The sequence below is a fragment of the Globicephala melas genome, chromosome 2 (assembly GCF_963455315.2).
Source record: "Globicephala melas chromosome 2, mGloMel1.2, whole genome shotgun sequence".
Taxonomy (NCBI): Eukaryota; Metazoa; Chordata; class Mammalia; order Artiodactyla; family Delphinidae; genus Globicephala; species Globicephala melas.
The window spans coordinates 62,586,459-62,607,052 of NC_083315.2; the positions used below are offsets into that span (position 1 = coordinate 62,586,459).

Genomic DNA, 20,594 nt, shown 5'->3' on the forward strand with positions numbered 1-20,594 from the left:
GTATTGTTCATCTCTGTTTGTTTGTTCTTTAATTCTTCTAGGTCTTTGTTAAACATTTCTTGCATCTTCTCGATCTTTGCGTCCATTATTTTTCCGAGGTCCTGGATCATCTTCACTATCATTATTCTGAATTCTTTTTCTGGAAGGTTGCCCATCTCCACTTCATTTAGTTGTTTTTCTGGGGTGTTATCTTGTCCCTTCCTCTGGTACATAGCCCTCTGCCTTTTCATCTTGTCTGTCTTTCTGTGAATGTGGTTTTTGTCCCACAGGCTGCAGGGTTGTAGTTCTTCTTGCTTCTGCTGTCTCCCCTCTGGTGGATGAGGCTATCTAAGAGGCTTGATGGGAGAGACTGGTGGTGGGTAGAGCTGACTGTTGCTCTGTTGGGCAGAGCTCAGTAAAACTTTAATCCGCTTGACTGTTGATGGGTGGGTCTGGGTTCCCTCCCTGTTGGTTGTTTGGCCTGAGGCAACCCAACACTGGAGCCTACCTGGGCTCTTTGGTGGGGCTAATGACAGACTCTGGGAGGGCTCATGCCAAGGAGTACTTCCCAGAACTTCTGCTGTTAGTGTTCTTGTCCCCACCCCTGCCTCTGCAGGAGACCCTCCAACACTAGCAGGTAGGTCTGGTTCAGTCTTCCCTGGGGTCACTGCTCCTTCCCTTGGGTCCCGATGCGCACACTACTTTGTGTGTGCCCTCCATGCGTGGAGTCTCTGTTTCCCCCAGTCCTGTCGAAGTCCTGTAGTCAATTCTCACTAGACTTCAAAGTCTGATTCTCTAGGAATTCCTCCCGTTGCTGGGCCCCCAGGTTGGGAAGCCTGACATGGGGCTCAGAACCTTCACTACAGTGGGTGGACTTCTGTGGTATAAGTGTTCTCCAGTTTGTGAGTCACCCACCCAGCAGTTATGGGATTTGATTTTACTGTGATTGCACCCCTCCTACCATCTCATTGTGGCTTCTCTTTTGTCTTTGGATGTGGGGTATCTTGTTTGGTGAGTCCCAGTGTCTTCCTGTCAATGACTGTCCAGCAGCTAGTTGTGATTCTGGTGTTCTCGCAAGAGGGAGTGAGAGCATGTCCTTCTACTCTGCCATCTTGGTTCCTTTCCTCATCCCATAGATTTTGGGTCGTTGTGTTTTCATTGTCATTTGTTTTCTAGGTATTTTTTGATTTCCTCTTTGATTTCTTCAGTGATCTCTTGGTTATTTAGTAGTGAATTGTTTAGCCTCCATGTGTTTGTATTTCTCACAGATTTTTTTTCCTGTAATTGATATCTAGTCTCATAGCGTTGTGGTTGCAGAAGGTACTTGATATGATTTCAATTTTCTCAAATTTACCAAGGCTTGATTTATGACCCAAAATATCATCTATCCTGGAGAATGTTCCATGAGCACTTGAGAAGCAAGTGTATTCTGTTGGTTTTGAATGGAATGTCCTATAAATTCCATTAAGTCCATCTTGTTTAATTTATCATTTAAAGTTTGTGTTTCCTTACTTATTTTCATTTTGGATGATATGTCCTTTGGTGAAAGTGGGGTGTTAAAGTCCCCTACTGTGTTTGTGTTACTGTCGATTTCCCCTTTTATGGCTGTTAGCATTTGCCTTATGTATTGAGGTGCTGCTATGTTGGGTGCAAAAATATTTACAATTGTTATATCTTCTTCTTGGATTGATCCCTTGATCATTATGTAGTGTCCTTCTTTGTCTCTTGTAAAAGTCTTTATTTTAAAATCTATTTTGTCTGATATGAGTATTGCTACTCCAGCTTTCTTTTGATTTTCATTTGCATGGTATGTCTTTTTCCATCCCCTCACTTTCAGTCTGTATGTGTCCCTAGGTCTGAAGTGGGTCTCTTGTAGACAGCATATATGTGGGTCTTGTTTTTGTATCCATTCAGCCAGTCTGTGTCTTTTGGTGGGAGCATTTAACCCATTTACATTTAAGGTAATTATCAATGTGTATGTTCCTATTACCATTTTCTTAATTGTTTTGGGTTTGTTATTGTAGGTCTGTTCCTTCTCTTTTGTTTCCTGCCTAGAAGTTCCTTTAGCATTTGTTGTAAAGCTGGTTTGGTAGTGCTGAATTCTCTTAACTTTTGCTTGTCTATAAAGGTTTTAATTTTTCTGTCGAATCTGAATGAGATCCTTGCTGGGTAGAGTAATCTTGGCAGGTTTTTCCCTTTCCTCATTTTAAATATGTGTTGTCACTTCCTTCTGGCTTGCAGAGTTTCTGTTGAAAGATCAGCTGTTAACCTTATGGGGTTTCCCTAGTATGTTATTTGTTGTTTTTCCCTTGCTGCTTTTAATATTTTTTCTTTGTATTTAATTTTTGATAGTTTTATTAATATGTGTCTTGGCGTGTTTCTCCTTGGATTTATCCTGTATGGGAGTCTCTGTGCTTCCTGAACTTGATTGACTATTTCCTTTCCCATTTTAGGGAAGTTTTCAACGATAATGTCTTCAAATACTTTCTCAGTCCCTTTCTTTTTCTCTTCTTCTTCTGGGACCCCTATAATTCAAACGTTGGTGCATTTAATGTTGTCCCAGAGATCTCTAAGACTGTGCTCAATCCTTTTCATTCTTTTTTCTTTATTCTGCTCTGCAGTAGTGATTTCCACTATTTTATCTTCCAGTTCACTTATCCATTCTTCTGCCTCAGTTATTCTGCTATTGATTCCATCTCTAGAATTGTTAATTTCATTTATTGTGTTGTTCATCATTGTTCGTTTGCACTTTAGTCCTTTTACGTTGTTGTTAAATGTTTCTTGTATTTTCTCCATTCTGTTTCCAAGATTTTGGATCATCTTTACTATCCTTACTCTGAATTCTTTTTCAGGTAGACTGCCTATTTCCTCTTCATTTATTTGGTCTCGTGGGTTTTTACCTTGCTCCTTCATCTGCTGTGTGTTTCTCTGTCTTCTCATTTTGCTTAACTTACTGTGCTTGGGGTCTTGTTTTCGCTGGCTGCAGGTTCATAGTTCCTGTTGTTTTTGGTGTTTGTCCCCAGTGGCTAAGGTTGGTTCAGGGGGTTGTGTAGGCTTCCTGGTGGAGGGGACTGGTGCCTGTGTTCTCTTGGATGAGGCTGGATCTTGTCTTTCTGGTGTTCTGGAGTGTCTGCGACCTTAGTATGATTTTAGGCAGCCTCTCTGCTAATGGGTGGAGTTGTGTTCCTGTCTTGCTCGTTGTTTGGCATAGGGTGTCCAGCACTGTAGATTGCTGGTTGTTGAGTGTAGCTGGGTCTTAGCATTGTGATGGAGTCTCTGGGAGAGCTTTCGCCATTTGATATTACGTGGAGCTGGGAGGTCTCTGGTCGATCAATGTCCTGAACTTGGCTTTCCCACCTCAGAGGCACAGGCCTGACACTTGGCCGGAGCAGGAAGACCCTGTCAGCCACACGGCTGGTCTCCACTTCTGCTGGTACTAAGGTTCACACCTCTAGCCTTTTGTCGGAGTCACCCCACTGATGAAGACAGGACCCTCAACAGCCGGTTGTCGGCAGGTGGATTCTTAACCACTGCACCACCAGTGAAGTCCCTGTTTCATATTATTTTGTCTAAGTTTTTGTTTTCTTTTGTTTTTGTTTTTGGTTGTTTCAGGCAAGAGTATAGAACAGGTTCTTGTTACTCCATCTTGGCCAGAAGCAGAAGTCTGTTCTTTAAATTTAGCAGCTCAGAATATTTACTATTTCTGTTGATAAGGCCATAGTCATGCAGACCAAAAGGTTAAAGAAAAGATTATGACTGTGTAAAAATGAAATATTAGAAAAATTATTTGAATAGGTAACAAGAAATTCTGTCCTCCAAATGGTATTGTCTTTAAAGGGGCACATTGTAAACAAATGGAGCAAGAGTTATCAATTGAAATTCAGGTCCTTTTTATAGCTGTGTAAGTTGTTCATAATTTAGACCATTAGTGAGTATAATGATATTTTATTCTTTGGTCTTTTGGTTTTTCTTATCTTCCTGTGTTCTAGATCTTTTAAATCCTTAACTGGATATAAGAATCTATAGTAGCAAGTTAGCCATAAAAATAATTATCATCTTTTTAGGGACAAATAAAAGAAGGTATGAAAAACTATGCTTAGTATTCTAGATTTATCAGGTCCTGGATCTTTTGTCTCTATCTTTAGATGGTTTTGATTTTTTTCTTACTTTTCCACTTGATATTCTTTTTTTTCTTTCACCCTACTTGATATTCTTTGTTAAATTGTTGGAAAACATGAGCTTGTAGGTCCTGTTTAGCATTTTCATAGACCCAAGTTCTCTTTACTTCAGATTACTGTATGAAGTTAATGGAGTTTTTAGTAGGTTTTTTTATTTTAATGCATCTCGGAGTAATATGAATGTATTTTTGAATGTTTTTAATAGGTGTAATTCTCAAATAATTCTATAACCTGAGTTTTAATTACAGTGCTATGATATAATTACTTGGTTTTAAGGTCTTTACATATGTAATTATTACAGACATCACAGCGTTTTTCCTCAGTTGATGAAGAAGCAAAGCTTCATAAGACCATGTCTCAAGGAGAGATTACGAAGTTGGCAGTGAGACAGAAGGCTTCAGATTCAGATATAAGGTATAAAGCATACACTGACTGTTAATAGGGGTAATATAATTTTATTTACTAATAGACCATAGTTAAATACTGAGCATCTTTTTAAAAGCATAATTGATAGAATAGCTGTCAATTTTGAAAGTTTTGAAATTTATTTTTCAACAAAGTACCTACTGTGTGACAGTAGCATAAATAATTCAGATATATATAATGAGCTTTGTCTTTTTATATGTTTAGCACTGTGATTTGGGCAAAGTCTTTACATCATTATATGACTTAGGATTTTTGGTTGTAAAAGAAAAGAGATTAGACTGAAAATATTTTCCAGTTTTGGACTTGGATTCTGTTCTGAGTTAAGTGTTTTACAAATGGAACTGGAAAAGACTTTCAGGAAAGAACTCTGTTCTCTTTAGGAGAGTACATGAAGTTTTTATTTACCAAGAATATGTCTTGGGCTTCCCTGGTGGTGCAGTGGTTGAGAGTCTGCCTGCTAATGCAGGGGACATGGGTTTCAGCCCTGGTCTGGGAAGATCCCACATGCCGTGGAGCAACTAGGCCCGTGAGCCACAACTACTGAGCCTGTGTGTCTGGATCCTGTGCTCCGCAACAGGAGAGGCCATGACAGTGAGAGGCCCGTGCGCCACGATGAAGAGTGGCCCCCGCTTGCCACAACTAGAGAAAGCCCTTGCACAGAAATGAAGACCCAACACAGCCAAAAATAAAAATAAATTAATTAAAAGAAGGCTCAAAAAAAAAAATGTCTTTGTCCCTTACCGTGTTATATAAGGCAGTTGGGCCCTCACTGAACATTTGAATATCTCATTGAAATCTATCTGGTTCATAACCCTATTAAAGATCAGTTTCTCAATGACTGTAGAGGCATAATCCAAGGTAACCCAAATCTAGAGCAGATTATGCTGGAGATCAAATTTTGGGAAACAAAATGTAACATAGAAAAAACATACAGGTGGAGATAGCAGATTAACTATATAAATTTAATTTCCACATCCACCTAAAATAACAAAACCTATACAGGACAAAAACAACAGGAGACAGCAATAATAAAACAGGAGACAGCAATAATAAAAATGGAGACAGCAATAATAAAAACGTGGAATCCTAAAAGTAGATAGACAAATTTTAAATGTCTTTATAGATAGGAGAAAGTTGAATCCTAAACCAACTGGGTAAAACTGAGAAAGAAGCATCTGGCTGACTGGTCTTCCCCAATCCTAGCAGAAAACAGGAGATTTATTTTCTGGAAAGGATAAAACAGAAGATTGCTGCACTTGGAGGTAACCAGATACAGTTGAGGTGGGGTACATATTTGGAACAGGGAGATTTAATGAATGTTTACATACTGAATGTTAAGATCCCCCAGATTTTTTTCTGTATTCTGCTTCCACGTTTCACATACCCTCTAAGCAGATGATTCGAAGAGTCTTTGGGACTTCCATCCAACCCTCATGGAAAGACCTAAAGATATTTCTATCAGGGGCTCTCCCTACGAATTGGACCAGCCAGATAACCCTACAAGGACAACCACAGTTTGGAAGCCCCACCAATGCACACTAGACCTTCCAAGAAGCTTGTTTATACCCTACTTTTGATCACCACACATTTGAGGAGACATCAGAAGTGAAAGAATCTAAAACTAATTGATAAAATACAACTTGGAAGCAATAAACTATACAGGGGAAAGAAAACTTCAAGACAGACAAATACAACTATCAGTAGACCTTCTGCATAAATAAATATAACTACATTCATGAAACCAAACAGAATACTTTAAAGGGAAACATTCATAATAAAAAAGAGTATTTGAAAATTGAAAGTGTGATAGCATAAAGAAGTCAGAAGAGTTAGAAAGAAAGTTGAGGACATCTGTCAGAAAGTTGAGCCAAAAGACAAATGGATAGAAGAGACAAGAAAAGATAGGAAAATTAGAGGAGCAGTTCAGGACATCCAGTGACCCACTGATAGGAGCTCTGGAAAGATAGGACAAAGTAAAAATAAAGTAATTCAAATAAATTTCGTGGAACTGAAGGACTTGAGTTTCTATAGATTGAAAGGACCCCCTGAGGGCCCAACATAATGAATGAAAATAGACCCATACCAAGAGACACGTCATCATAAAACAGTAGAGACAAAACACATCTCCATTATGATGGTGAAATAGCTTTTTAAGTGATGGTTGTACAGCAATCACTGAGGGAACCGTGCCGGATTAGAGCAGGTTAGATGGCTCTGGGAAAGATTTCTTCAAGAACATGGAACTGATGGTGTACCTACTATGTCTCAACATGTTGAGAGGAGATACTCATAAATGAGGAGACACTTGGAGGTTAATTGGACGTAGGAAAGTGAGCAAATGTAAAACAAAACACTAACTCTAGAAAACTATTGGTTATGGAGGGTACTGTATGTCTCAGTTGTGAATATTATTTACAGAGTAAAAAAAATAGTGAATACTACTAAAAGAAACTACTGTATATTGATCTAACTAAAATTATGATATTCTGTTGTGGGGATGTCTGTGTTTGTGGAGGGTATAGAACTGGAGTGTTAGAATATGCTTAATTATTATTTGTGGTCATAAATATGATAGCAATATAAGTATGGTAAATATTAAAAGAATCAGTTAAATAAATTCAAAAGGGTTGCTCTAGGGAGCAGAAAAGGAATGAGAATGGCAGGAGGATGCTATCATTTGTAATAAGTCTTGTAGAACAATTTCCCTTTATACTATATGGATGTATAGGATTAGTAATAAGCTATTAGAAAAAGAAGGAAGCATGGATAAAAGAACATGGGCTTCAAAAGCAGACAGACCTGATTTTAACTTCCATCTCCATCAGCCCTCTGAGCCTCAGGTTGCTCATGTGTAAAGTTAGGATAAAAATACCTATTTATCATGGTAGTTGTGAAAAGAAGGCATCATAAGTAAGTCATAGTGCCTGGCTCCTAGTTGATGCTCAAAAATAAAGGAACCAACAAATTAATGTGCAAGTAAGCCTCCTAGTACGAGGTTAGGATACATACTTTATGGTCAGTAAATGTGAACTGTTATTATCTCAGGATGTTTCCTTGATTTATATGATGGGAGACAGTATATAAGCACTAATGAGGCAATATAGAGCATAGTTGGTGTGATTCTCAACTTTGTTACTCACTGGCTGTGTAACCTTGGGAAAGTTACCTAATGTTTAAGCTACCAGTTTTTCACCTGAAAAACGGTTATGGTTTGAATGTCAACTTGTTGTTATAGTTAATTAAGGTAATTCTATATAAGCACTTGTACCTGGAGCATGATAACAACTCAAATAAATGGTGGGTTTTTTTTAACATTCCTGAGTCTCATTATTTCTGTATTCAAAATGAGGAAGCTATCATTTACCTTCCAGATGAAGTTTAAATGTACACTTGAAGATTAAATATGACTAAACTTAACTATGAAGGTTAAATGAATTAATTCACATGAAAGGTGTTTATATAACTTAAAGTGACGTACAGATATTGTCAATAGGACATGCTAATTTCCATTGTTACTTTTTTGTTGTTGTTGTTGTTAACAGACCTCAGAGAGCTAAGATGAGATTCTGGGCCAAAGGGAAACAAGGGGAGAAGAAGACTACCAGAGTGAAACCTGCCACCCATTCGGAGGTTTCGGCACTCTTTGCTGGCTCAGATGTGATTCCAGCTCATCAGTTTCCAGATGGTAAAAATGGACAAAGGGTGGAGATTGTCTTCATAATTTCTGTTTACTCTTTCTGAAAGTTTACTATCCCTCTAGTATTTGTAATGGTAATCCTGTTGGTGAGATATTCTAATGAGTTAGGACCAAGATTGTTAAGTCCCTCCTTAACTAACAGATAATTATAAAATTAAATTTAACCTATAATAGAAGTTTCGGGGAAATGTGGTACAAAACAGTGAAGTAACAACAACTTCAAGAATGACTGTGAATCTTTGATTAGCCTCAGTTTTCTAAAGTGTAAAAATCTAACCATCATTCATTCACTTAACAAATGTATATTCCTAGTAAAAATTAATGACAGCAGCAAATTTTTGAGTGCTTACTACATACAAGGCACTGTACTAAGCATATTGTATGTATTAACTCGATTGATCCTCACAACAATTTTTTGAGGTTGGTATGATTATTATTCCCAGTTTATAGATAAGAAAACTGAGGCACAGAGAGTTATTTGCTTATACACATATAGCAATTGGCAGAGCTGAGATTTGAATTCAGGCAGTCTAGCTCCAGAGTCCGTATTCATAACCATTGTGCTGAAGTACCTATTATATGTTCCTGGGACTTTATAGTGGTAGCTGTTATTTTAACTTTTGGGGCATCAATCATAGCACATTAGAAAATACCCAACAGTTAGTTCATCTGTTGAGATATGGCCTTTCTAAATGCTAGAATTATTAACTCTCCAAGGATTCCAGTAGTCCCAGTATTAGAAGATTAGCCCATTCTTCCCAAGCCCTTTGCTCAAGTATGTATGAACGTTTTTAATTACCATGTAAAGATGCCAGCTGTCTTAAACAGGGATATACATCAGAGGTGGATGTGTAGTAATGAGTGGGTAAAATACCGGTGGGTGGATGAAATATCAGTATTGAATAAAATAGAGAGGCCCTAGGAAGAAAGTTATTATCTCTAAGAAGAGAAAGAACAGGCCCAGTTAAAATAAGTAAACAAAACTTGTCACATCTAGAATGAGATAAAAATAAAGGGACAAAGGATAAGATAAAGGGAGGAAAGATCAAGTTTCACATGGGAATGGATCAGCCAGAGCAGAGGCATCTGTGTGTCAAAGGAAAAACTGGTAGAAATTTAATTAGAACCCTGTTTTCTGTCTTGTGGCTTTGCTCCTATCACTTTGCAAACTGATATGGATAAAACCAGTAGTAAATTAAGTGAATACTACAGGTTCAGTTTGGAAAATTTGGAATTCCTAAGAGGATCAATTCATTTTATCTTATCTGGTTTACAGTAGTCATTCTAAATTTTTCATATTTCACAGTTATATTCTCCACTGCTGATTTCCAAGAAGGAATTAGGAAGCTCTTTGGTTGAAGTATATGTTATTAGTAGACTTCATTGTGTGTTTGCTTAATAAGGATACATGTATAAAAATTGATTGTAGCCTTTTTATTTATCTTTGGGTAGAAATTTATTAAGGTAGCCCTTGTTTTTAATGCTGAAATTGGATTATAGACAGTTTCTTTAGTAACTATTATTTCTTTTAGTATAAAGAACGATATTGACTTTGCTAAATGAAATAATTAGATACTTGTATATCTAGGTTATATAATGGAATTAATATTAGTTGACACCAATTTGAATATACTTATATCCTATATCTTGATAATTTTTATTCTGGTGCCATATCTCAAGTTTGTTTCACTTCCTGCCTAAGGTGGCATTTAGCAAGTAGGAGGCTATTTTTTTTCCTTTATTGTCAGAATTAGCTTTTAGATGGAATGAGGATATACCATTGGACAGAAGGTAAGGTAAATATATGTGGGGAAAACATGTGAAATGGGGCCAACTTTCTCATCAAGCCCCAGGTAGGCGTTGGCAAATCCAGTGTAGTTCTAGATTATAATGGACTACATGGAACCCAGTTTCTCTGGTGTAAACAATTGCAGAGAAGATTTGTTGTGTTTTACAATATTATATACAGAGCTAGTTAATTCCAGGAATTATCTGAGAAATTCATACAGTTATTTGGGAAATATATGTGAAAATCCTAAATAGCAAGCAGACACAGGCAGAAGTGAACCAGTTGAGTTACCTGGTTCCCTAAATAGAGGTTGCCAGCCTAACACCAGATATTGTCACTGGAGCATTTATGGCTTTAGACCCTAGTAAACAAATAATAATAATTATCAAACTTCACTGGCTTATTGGATTTGTATATAACTGGATGTTCTTTCAAACAGATATAGTAAAGCTATGACTGGGTTAATAGTCAGCATTTAACACGCTAGTGTGATTGTGTACTCTTCTTTCTTTTCTTTGGGACTGAGGTCTTTGGGATCCAGGCTTCAGTTCTACAAGACACTTCCATCCAGATTTTCAGTATCAGACCTCATCTCTTTGGGAGACACAATAGAATTTCCCATTGAAAAGTGATAATTCTTAAATACATTTTCTGTACAAATGTACAATCTGGATTTACTGCCTAACTGCCTGAACTTAAACATTAATGTTACTTTACTTTTCGGATATTTACATGTTTCCTTCAGTGACTTACTAAAGGAACTTAAAAAGAAGGATGTGGAGATTTCAGTATTTTTACTAAAAGAAATTTTTTTTGGACACTCTATCTTGATTTATAGAATTATCTCAGAATCAGCCAACACCTCCACTGAGTCCAGAATTGCCTGGGAGTTGCCGGAAGGAGTTCAAAGAGAACAAAGAGCCTTCTCCAAAGGCAAGGCGCAAGAGAAATGTGAAGATCAGCAGCGTGGCTTTGGAGTCTATGCATTGGCAAAATGACTCTGTCCAGATCATAGCAAGTGCCAGTGATTTAAAAAGCATGGATGAATTTCTTCTGAAAAAGGTACCCTGTGCCTGCTCAGTGAGGCCCCTGAGCAGCTTTGACTGTGGAATGCTTGTATATCAGGATATGCCCCCTAAAGGATATATGCTTCAGTAAGTTAGAGCATCTGTTTCTTTACCAGAAAGGTACAAATAATAGGATTCATATGAGTTAGACTGCGTAGACAGGATTTAAAGTTTTAGGCTTTACTGTTGACTTCAGTTTTACCGTAACTGTCATGTTGCATTCTGTATGGGAAGGTGAGGCTTGTCATTGCACACTTTGAGTTGTCTTTTTGGTAGCAGAACTGTGGAATCATACAATGTTAGAAGGGACTTTAGAAATCATCTAGTAGTAATAAAACTTTGGCTACCTGGTCATGCTTTTTTCTGGGTCCCATGATAGTTTGCCCTTTCAGGACGGTCATTGTTGAAGAAACAGTATGTGTCCAGAGTGGCATTCACTTCTTTTCAATTTAGTTGATTGTGTGCAAAATCTCTTTCTGTGGTCCCCAGATGAATGACCTAGACAATGAAGACAGCAAGAAAGACACACTAGTGGATGTTGTATTTAAAAAAGCTCTGAAAGAATTTCGGCAGAATATCTTCAGCTTTTATTCATCTGCATTGGCGGTAAGTTAAACTGTGTCAGGAGATATTCAGAAGTTCAACATATGAAAAATTTGACAATGCCATAAAAAATAATACAGGGGCCATGTTCAACTAGAGATTTCTCCAGTGTCTTCTTTTTGTTTTAGGGATAGATAGGGAAAAGCATACTGACTGACCTCAGATTAATAGCATTCTCAAATTTCCTTGAGCTGTTTTTTTTTTCCCCCCCTGTTATAGGTATATTTTCATCTTAAGGTATTGAATTCAGATATTCTAGGTATGATTCTTTTTCACCCAGTGGCTCTTTACTATTTTGACTTCTCATGATCCTTTTAGCTCTGGCTCCAGCTTCTAATTCTCATTTGTGTTGGAATTATACTTTTTTATTCAGTAGAATTAGAGCAGTTTATGTTCACCAATTTCTATATATGAGTTTGTATCACTTTCAGATTTACCTATACTTTCATATGATGTTGGTCATGGTTTAGAAAATTTATTATTGGTGCTAAAGTATATAATAATTAATGCTTTTGATCTATAGAATCTTTATTAATATCTCTGAATTGTCATATTTATTCTATAAAAAATAATTTGTATTTAATTGGTTTTTCTTTGTTCAACCTGTAATTTAATGTGTAAAGAGAAATCAGGAGAACTTTCCTATGTATATTCTACTCAGTATAAGATTTTTTTGCCTTTTAAAAGTAGGAACCATGCAGTCTTAGACAGCAATAATTTCAAGACCATAATAAAGTAGTAATCAGGCTACGGCAAATGACTAGGTTTGGGTAGAGACAATGTTGGCCATATTTTTCTAATCCTGCTAACTGCTTGTCATGCTTCATACCTTTATTTTCTAGGTTAGGGACCAATATACTTTGTATCACATAGGAAGAGCCAACGTTATGAAATAGAGCTTAATAGTGGTTTTCTAACCCTGGATCAAAGAGGTTCAACTTATAATTCTGAGGAGGTGAAAGAGAAATACATTTTAAATGTATATAATACGTTTGGGTCACTTAAATCCTGTTTTTTTCTTTCTCATGAAGACTCCACACCTCATTTAAATAAGTTAAAAGGAATTCCATGTAGATTCCTTTGCAAGAAATATGGTGTTATTCTAAGCATGTCATTCTTCTTTGGAAAAATGAATCAAAGTAAAGGTTGCCTAATGTTTCACTAGGCAAGAATTCAAGTATTCACTTTTTCAGTTTTAGAGTGGAACTATCTAAACAAGGTTCATTTCTGGGGATAGGTAATTAAGAGGGAGGCAAATAATCTTTATAGCTAAATATAGTTTAAAATTCCCAGGGCTTTCTCCAATTATTACATTGTTTAAACTGTTAGGTATTTTACTAAAATTTAGCAGGTTTTATTCTGCAGACATGCCATAGTAGAGTGGGAATTTACAAATACCACATGACCTCGTGGACATGCCCATTAGAAAGTATATCAGGATCCTAATTTTTATTCAAAATAATTACCCAATAAAAATTGAATCAGTCTTCTATATATAAAGAATTTCTTCATAAAACCTTACATTTCTTCTCTTATTGCTTATTAGATAGATGATGGGAAAAGCATACGGTATAAAGACCTCTACGCACTATTTGAACAGATTTTGGAAAAGACCATGAGGCTTGAGCAGCGTGATTGGAGTGAATCTCCAGTCAGAGTTTGGGTCAACACTTTTAAAGTGTTTTTAGATGAATATATGAATGAATTCAAGACTCTGGAATATATACCCACAAAGGTAAATATATTTTGATTTCTAAAAGGATTCAGTTATGAATTCTTCTTAAGAGTCTGGGACATCTGGTATTTGAGAAAAACATTACAGTGAACATGTCAACTACTTTAGCACTACTTTAGATCCAGCAAACTCCATTCTGTCCTAAAAGTTCATCAGACTGTATTATCAAAGCCTTCTGCCATTAATATATTCTTCACTGAGTTAAAATGTAATGTTGTGCCATTAAGATTATACCCTCAGCTTTGATAGAGGTCAGTACATAAATTTCCTTTCGAAAAACAGTGGTTAAAGATGTGATTAGTTGTATCATCTAGTGGCCTTTATGTAAGGACCCACGAATTATATTTCTCCTTGAATTAGGTTTTAGGAAAATGTATGTTTCTGAATATCTATATAATAGTAATAATAAACTTTATTTATTGAGTACCAGGAATTATACTAGGTGTTTGATATTTTATTTACTTCTTGCTTCAGCCCTATTAAATAATTATTATGAAATTCTTATTACAGAAGAGATAGTAGGCTTAGAGAAGGTTGTCAGTGTGTTTCCTTTCAGTACCCCAACTGAAATAATTAGGTATCTGATTATTGGGTAGCAGGAATACTGTTAATCCTTTTTATTGTCTCCCATTTTATTTTCAGTTATTCTGATTTGTGTATATTTAGATTTATAAAACATTTGAAATCATTTTGAAGTAATCAGATATACATAAATCTTTGAAAATTCTTCTGTTCTACGTCTAAGTTGGGGTCTTATGTTATGCAGAAGAAGATTCTTATTAGGCTTATTCTGCCTTTGTTTGTAATTTTAAAAGGTTAGATTGAGATTGTTCTCTACTATGGCTAACAAGAAACGTCATATGTAAAAGAACTTTTCCATGTCCCAGATGATACCTTTTAAAAAAAAAAATTTCTTTTTATTTATTTTTGGCTGCATTGGGTCTTCGTTGCTGCGCGTGGGCTTTTCTCTAGTTGCGGCGAGCCGGGGCTACTCTTTGTTGTGGTGCATGGGCTTCTCATTGCGCTGGCTTCTCTTCTTGCGGAGCACGGGCCCTAGGCGCGCGGGCTTCAGTAGTTGTGGCTTGCAGGCTCTAGAGCGCAGGCTCAGGAGTTGTGGCGCACGGGCTTAGTTGCTCTGCGGCATATGTGGATCTTCCCAGAGCAGGGCTCAAACCCATGTCCCCTGTGTTGGCAGGCGGATTCTTAACCACGGCGCCACCAAGAAAGTCCTCCAGATGATACCTTTTGTTTTTTAATTTAATTTATTTTTTTATACAGCAGGTTCTTATTAGTTACCCATTTTATACATATTAGTGTATATATGTCAATCCCAATCTCCCAGTTCATCCCACCACCAGCCCCGCCGCCACTTTCCTCCCTTGGTGTCCATACGTTTGTTCTCTACATCTGTGTCTCAATTTCTGCCCTGCAAATGCCTCATCTGTACCATTTTTCTAGGTTCCACATATATGCATTAATATACAATATTTGTTTTTCTGACTTACTTCACTCTGTATGACAGTCTCTAGATCCATCCACGTCTCTACAAATGACACAATTTCGTTCCTTTTTATGGCTGAGTAATATTCCATTGTATATATGTACCACATCTTCTTTATCCATTCATCTGTCGATGGGCATTTAGGTTGCTTCCATGACCTGGCTATTGTAAATAGTGCTGCAATGAACATTGGGGTGCATGTGTCTTTTTGAATTATGGTTTTCTCTGGGTATATGCCCAGTAGTGGGATTGCTGGATCATATGGTAATTCTATTTTTAGCTTTTTAAGGAACCTCCATACTTTTCTCCATCAATTTACATTCCCACTAACAGTGTAAGAGGGTTCTCTTTTCTTCACACCCTCTCCAGCATTTGTTGTTTGTAGATTTTCTGAAGATGCCCATTCTAACTGGTGTGAGGTGATACCTCATTACAGTTTTGATTTGCATTTCTCTAATAATTAGTGATGTTGAGCAGCTTTTCATGTGCTTCGTGGCTATCTGTATGTCTTCTTTGGAGAAATGTCTATTTAGGTCTTCTGCCCATTTTTGGATTGGGTTGTTTGTTTCTTTAATATTGAGCTGCATGAGCTGTTTATATATTTTAGAGATTAATCCTTTGTCCGTTGATTCATTTCCAAATATTTTCTCCCATTCGGAGGGTTCTCTTTTCGTCTTGTTTATGGTTTCCTTTGCTGTGCAAAAGCTTTGAAGTTTCATTAGGTCCCATTTGTTTATTTTTGTTTTTATTTCCATTACTCTAGGAGGTGGATCAAAAAAGATCTTGCTGTGATTTATGTCAAAGAGTGTTTTTCCTATGTTTTCCTCTAAGAGTTTTATAGTGTCCTGTCTTACATTTAGGTCTCTAATCCATTTTAGGTTTATTTTTGTGGATGGTGTTAGGGAGTATTCTACTTTCATTCTTTTACATGTAGCTGTCCAGTTTTCCCAGCACCACTTATTGAAGAGACTGTCTTTTCTCCATTATATATCCTTGCCTCCTTTGTCATAGATTAGTTGACCATAGGTGCGTGGGTTTATCTCTGGGCTTTCTATCTTGTTCCATTGATCTATGTTTCTGTGTTTGTGCCAGTGCCATATTGTCTTGATTACTATAGCTTTGTAGTATAGTCTGAAGTCAAGGAGTCTGATTCCTCCAGCTCCGTTTTTTTCCCTCAAGTTTGCTTTGGCTATTTGGGGTCTGTTGTGTCTCCATACACATTTTAAGATTTTTTTATTCTAGTTCTGTAAAAAAATGCCATTGGTAGTTTGAAATGGATTGCATTGAGTCTGTAGATTGCTTTGGGTCGCATAATCATTTTCACAATACTGATTCTTGCAATCCACGATCATGGTATATCTCTCATTCTGTTTGTGTCATCTTTGATTACTTATATCAGTGTCTTACAGTTTTCTGAATACAGGTGTTTTACCTCCTTAGGTAGGTTTATTCCTAGGTATTTTTTATTGTTGTTATTGTTGAAGTGGTGAATGGGATTGTTTCCTTAACTTCTCTTTCTGATCTTTTGTTGTTAGTGTATAGGAATGCAAGAGATTTCTGTGCATTAATTTTGTATCCTGCAACTTTACCAAATTCATTGATTAGCTGTATTAGTTTTCTTGTGGCATCTTTAGGATTCTCTATGTATAGTATCATGTCATCTGCAAACAGTGACAGGTTTACTTAAGCTTTTCCAATTTGAATTCCTTTTATTTCTTTTTCTTCTCTGATTGCCATGGCTAAGACTTCCAAAACTGTTGGATAATAGTGGTGAGAATGGACACCCTTGTCTTGTTCCTGATCTTAGAGGAAATGCTTTCAGTTTTTCACCATTGAGAATGATGTTCGCTGTGGGTTTGTCGTATATGGCCTTTATTATGTTGAGGTAGGTTCCCTCTATACCCACTTTCTGGAAAGTTTTTATCATAAACAGGTGTTGAATTTTGTTGAAAGCTTTTTCTGCATCTATTGAGATGATCATATGGTTTTTATGCTTCAATTTGTTAATATGGAGTATCACGTTGAATTGCATATATTGAAGATTCCTTGCATCCCTGGGATAAATCCCACTTGATCATGGTGTATGATCCTTTTAATGTGTTGTTGAATTCTGATTGCTAGTATTTTGTTGAGGATTTTTGCATCTATAATCATCAGTGATATTGGTGTGTAATTTTCTTTTTCTGTAGTATCTTTGTCTGGTTTTGGTATCAGGGTGATGGTGACCTCATAGAATGAGTTTGGGAATGTTCCTTCCTCTGCAGTTTTTTGGAAGGGTTTGAGAAGGGTGGGTGTTAGCTCTTCCCTAAATGTTTGATATAATTCATCTATGAAGCCATCTGGTCCTGGACTTTGTTTGTTGGAAGATTTTTACTCACAGTTTCAATTTTCTTACTTGTGATTGGTCTGTTCATATTTTCTATTTCTTCCTGGTTCAGTCTTGGAAGGTTATACCTTTCTAAGAATTTGTCCATTTCTTGCAGGTTGTCCATTTTATTGGCATAGAGTTGCTTGTAGTAGTCTCTTAGGATGATTTGTATTTCTGCAGTGTCGGTTGTGACTTCTCCTTTTTCATTTCTAGTTTTATTGATTTGAGTCCTCTCCCTCTTTTTCTTGATGAGTCTGGTTAATGGTTTATCAATTTTGTTTATCTTCTCAAAGAACCAGCTTTTGGTTTTATTGATCTTTGCCATTGTTTTCTTTGTTTCTACTTCATTTATTTCTTCTCTGATCTTTATGATTTCTTTCCTTCTACTAACTTTGGGTTTTGTTTGTTCTTCTTTCTCAGTTCCTTTAGGTGTAGGGTTAGATTGTTTATTTGAGATTTTTCTTGTTTCTTGAACTAGGATTGTATTGCTATAAAATTCCCTCTTAGAACTGCTTTTGCTGCATCCCATAGCTTTTGAATCATCGTGTTTTCGTTGTAATTTGTTTCTAGTTATTTTTTGATTTCTTCAGTGATCACTTGGTTATTTAGTAAGGTGTTGTTTAGCCTCCATGTGTTTGTGTTTTTTACATTTTTTTCCCTGTAATTGATTTCTAATCTCATAGTGTTGTGGTCAGAAAAGATACTTGATATGATTTCAGTCTTCTTAAGTTTACTGAGGCTTGATTTGTGACCCAAGATGTGATGTATCCTGGAGCATGTTCCATGTGCACTTGAGAAGAAAATGTAATCTGCTGTTTTTGGATAAAATGTCCTATAAATACCAATTAAATCTATCTGGTCTATTGTGTCATGTAAAGCTTATGTTTCCTTATTAATTTTCTGTTTGGATGATGTGTCCATTGGTGTAAGTGAGGTGTTAAAAGTCCCCCACTATTATTGTGTTACTGTCGATTTCCTCTTTTATAGCTGTTAGCATTTGCCTTATGTATTGACATGCTCCTGTGTTGGGTGCATATATGCTTATAATTTTTATATCTTCTTCTTGGATTGATCTTTTGATCATTGTGTAGTGTCCTTCCTTGTTTCTTGTAACATTTTTTATTTTAAAGTGTATTTTATCTGATATGAGTATTGCTACTCCAGCTTTCTTTTGAGTTCCACTTGCATGGAATATCTTTTCCATCCCCTCACTTTCAGTCTGTATGTGTCCCTAGGTCTGAAGTGGGTCTCTTGTAGACAGCATATACATGGGTCTTGTTTTTGTATCCATTCAGCAAGCCTGTGTCTTTTGGTTGGAGCATTTAATCCATTCACGTTTAAGGTAATTATCGATATGTATGTTCCTATGACCATTTTCTTAATTGTTATGGGTTTGTTTTTGTAGGTCCTTTTCTTCTCTTGTGTTTTCCACTTAGAGAAGTTCTTTATCACTTGCTGTAGAGCTGGTTTGGTGGTGCTGAATTCTCTTAGCTTTTGCTTGTCTGTAAAGCGTTTGATTTCTCCATCGAATCTGAATGAGATCCTTGCTGGGTAGAATAATCTTGGTTGTAGGTTCTTCCCTTTCATCACTTTAAATATATCATGCCACTCCCTCTGGCTTGTAGAGCTTCTGCTGAGAAATGAGCTGTTAACTTTATGGGAGATCCCTTGTATATTATTTGTTGTTTTTCCCTTGTTGCTTTCAGTAATTTTTCTTTGTCTTTATTTTTGTCAAATTGATTGCTATGTGTCTCCGAGTGTTCCTCCTTGGGTTTATCTGGTATGGGACTCTCTGCGCTTCCTAGACTTGCATGGCTATTTCCTTTCCCATGTTAGGGAAGTTTTCCACTATAATCTCTTCAAATACCTTCTCTGGTCCTTTCTCTCTCTCTTCTTCTGGGACCCCTATAATGCGAATGTTGTTGTGTTTAATGTTGTCCCAGAGGTCTCTTAGGCTGTCTTCATTTCTTTTCATTCTTTTTTTTTTTTATTCTGTTCCACAGCAGTGAATTCCACCATTCTGTCTTTCAGGTCACTTATCCGTTCTTCTGCCTCAGTTATTCTGCTACTGATTCCTTCTAGTGTAGTTTTCATTTCAGTTATTGTATTGTTCATCTCTGTTTGTTTGTTCTTTATTTCTTCTAGGTCTTTGTTAAACATTTCTTGCATCTTCTCGATCTTTGCGTCCATTATTTTTCCAAGGTCCTGGATCATCTTCACTATCATTATTCTGAATTCTTTTTCTGGAAGGTTGCCCATCTCCACTTCATTTAGTTGTTTTTCTGGGGTGTTATCTTGTCCCTTCCTCTGGTACATAGCCCTCTGCCTTTTCATCTTGTCTATCTTTCTGTGAATGTGGTTTTTGTCCCACAGGCTGCAGGGTTGTAGTTCTTCTTGCTTCTGCTGTCTCCCCTCTGGTGGATGAGGCTATCTAAGAGGCTTGATGGGAGGGACTGGTGGTGGGTAGAGCTGACTGTTGCTCTGTTGGGCAGAGCTCAGTAAAACTTTAATCCGCTTGACTGTTGATGGGTGGGTCTGGGTTCCCTCCCTGTTGGTTGTTTGACCTGAGGCAACCCATCACTGGAGCCTACCTGGGCTCTTTGGTGGGGCTAATGACAGACTCTGGGAGGGCTCACACCAAGGAGTACTTCCCAGAACTTCTGTTGCCAGTGTCCTTGTCCCCACGGTGAGCCACAGCCCCCACCCCCGCCTCTGCAGAAGCCCCTCCAACACTAGCAGGTAGGTCTGGTTCAGTCTCCCCTGGGGTCACTGCTCCTTCCCGAGTTCCGATGCATACACTACTTTGTATGTGCCCTCCAAGAGTGGAGTCTCTGTTTCCCCAAGTCCTGTCGAAATCCTGCAGTCAAATCCCACTAGCCTTCAAAGTCTGATTCTCTAGGAGTTCCTCCTCCCATTGCCAGACCCCCAGGTTGGGAAGCCTGACATGGGGCTCAGAACCTTCACTACAGTGGGTGGACTTCTGTGGTATAGGTGTTCTCCAGTTTGTGAGTCATCCACCCAGCAGTTATAGGATTTGATTTTATTGTGATTGTGCCCCTCCTACCATCTCATTGTGGCTTCTCCTTTGTCTTTGGATGTGGGGTATCTTTTTTGGTGAGTTCCAGTGTCTTCCTGTCGACGATTGTTCAGCAGGTAGTTGTGGTTCTGGTGTTCTCGCAAGAGGGAGTGAGTGCTCGTCCTTGTACTCCGCCATGTTGGACCAATCTCCAATACCTTTTTATATTTAGCCC

The 20,594-nt window shown here is 37.3% G+C and overlaps 1 protein-coding gene across 8 annotated transcripts in view; it reads left to right on the top strand.

The window, feature by feature from the left end:
- Positions 1 to 20,594, top strand: part of MYO9A (myosin IXA) — a 269,375-nt gene that overhangs the window by 199,849 nt on the left and 48,932 nt on the right. For all 8 annotated transcript variants that reach the window (XM_030875073.2, XM_030875076.2, XM_030875075.2 and 5 more), the window contains 5 exons: positions 4,459 to 4,571; positions 8,126 to 8,268; positions 10,908 to 11,131; positions 11,626 to 11,742; positions 13,286 to 13,474. In XM_030875073.2, coding sequence (XP_030730933.1) covers positions 4,459 to 4,571; positions 8,126 to 8,268; positions 10,908 to 11,131; positions 11,626 to 11,742; positions 13,286 to 13,474 — 786 coding nt within the window. The remainder of the gene's footprint in view (positions 1 to 4,458; positions 4,572 to 8,125; positions 8,269 to 10,907; positions 11,132 to 11,625; positions 11,743 to 13,285; positions 13,475 to 20,594) is intronic.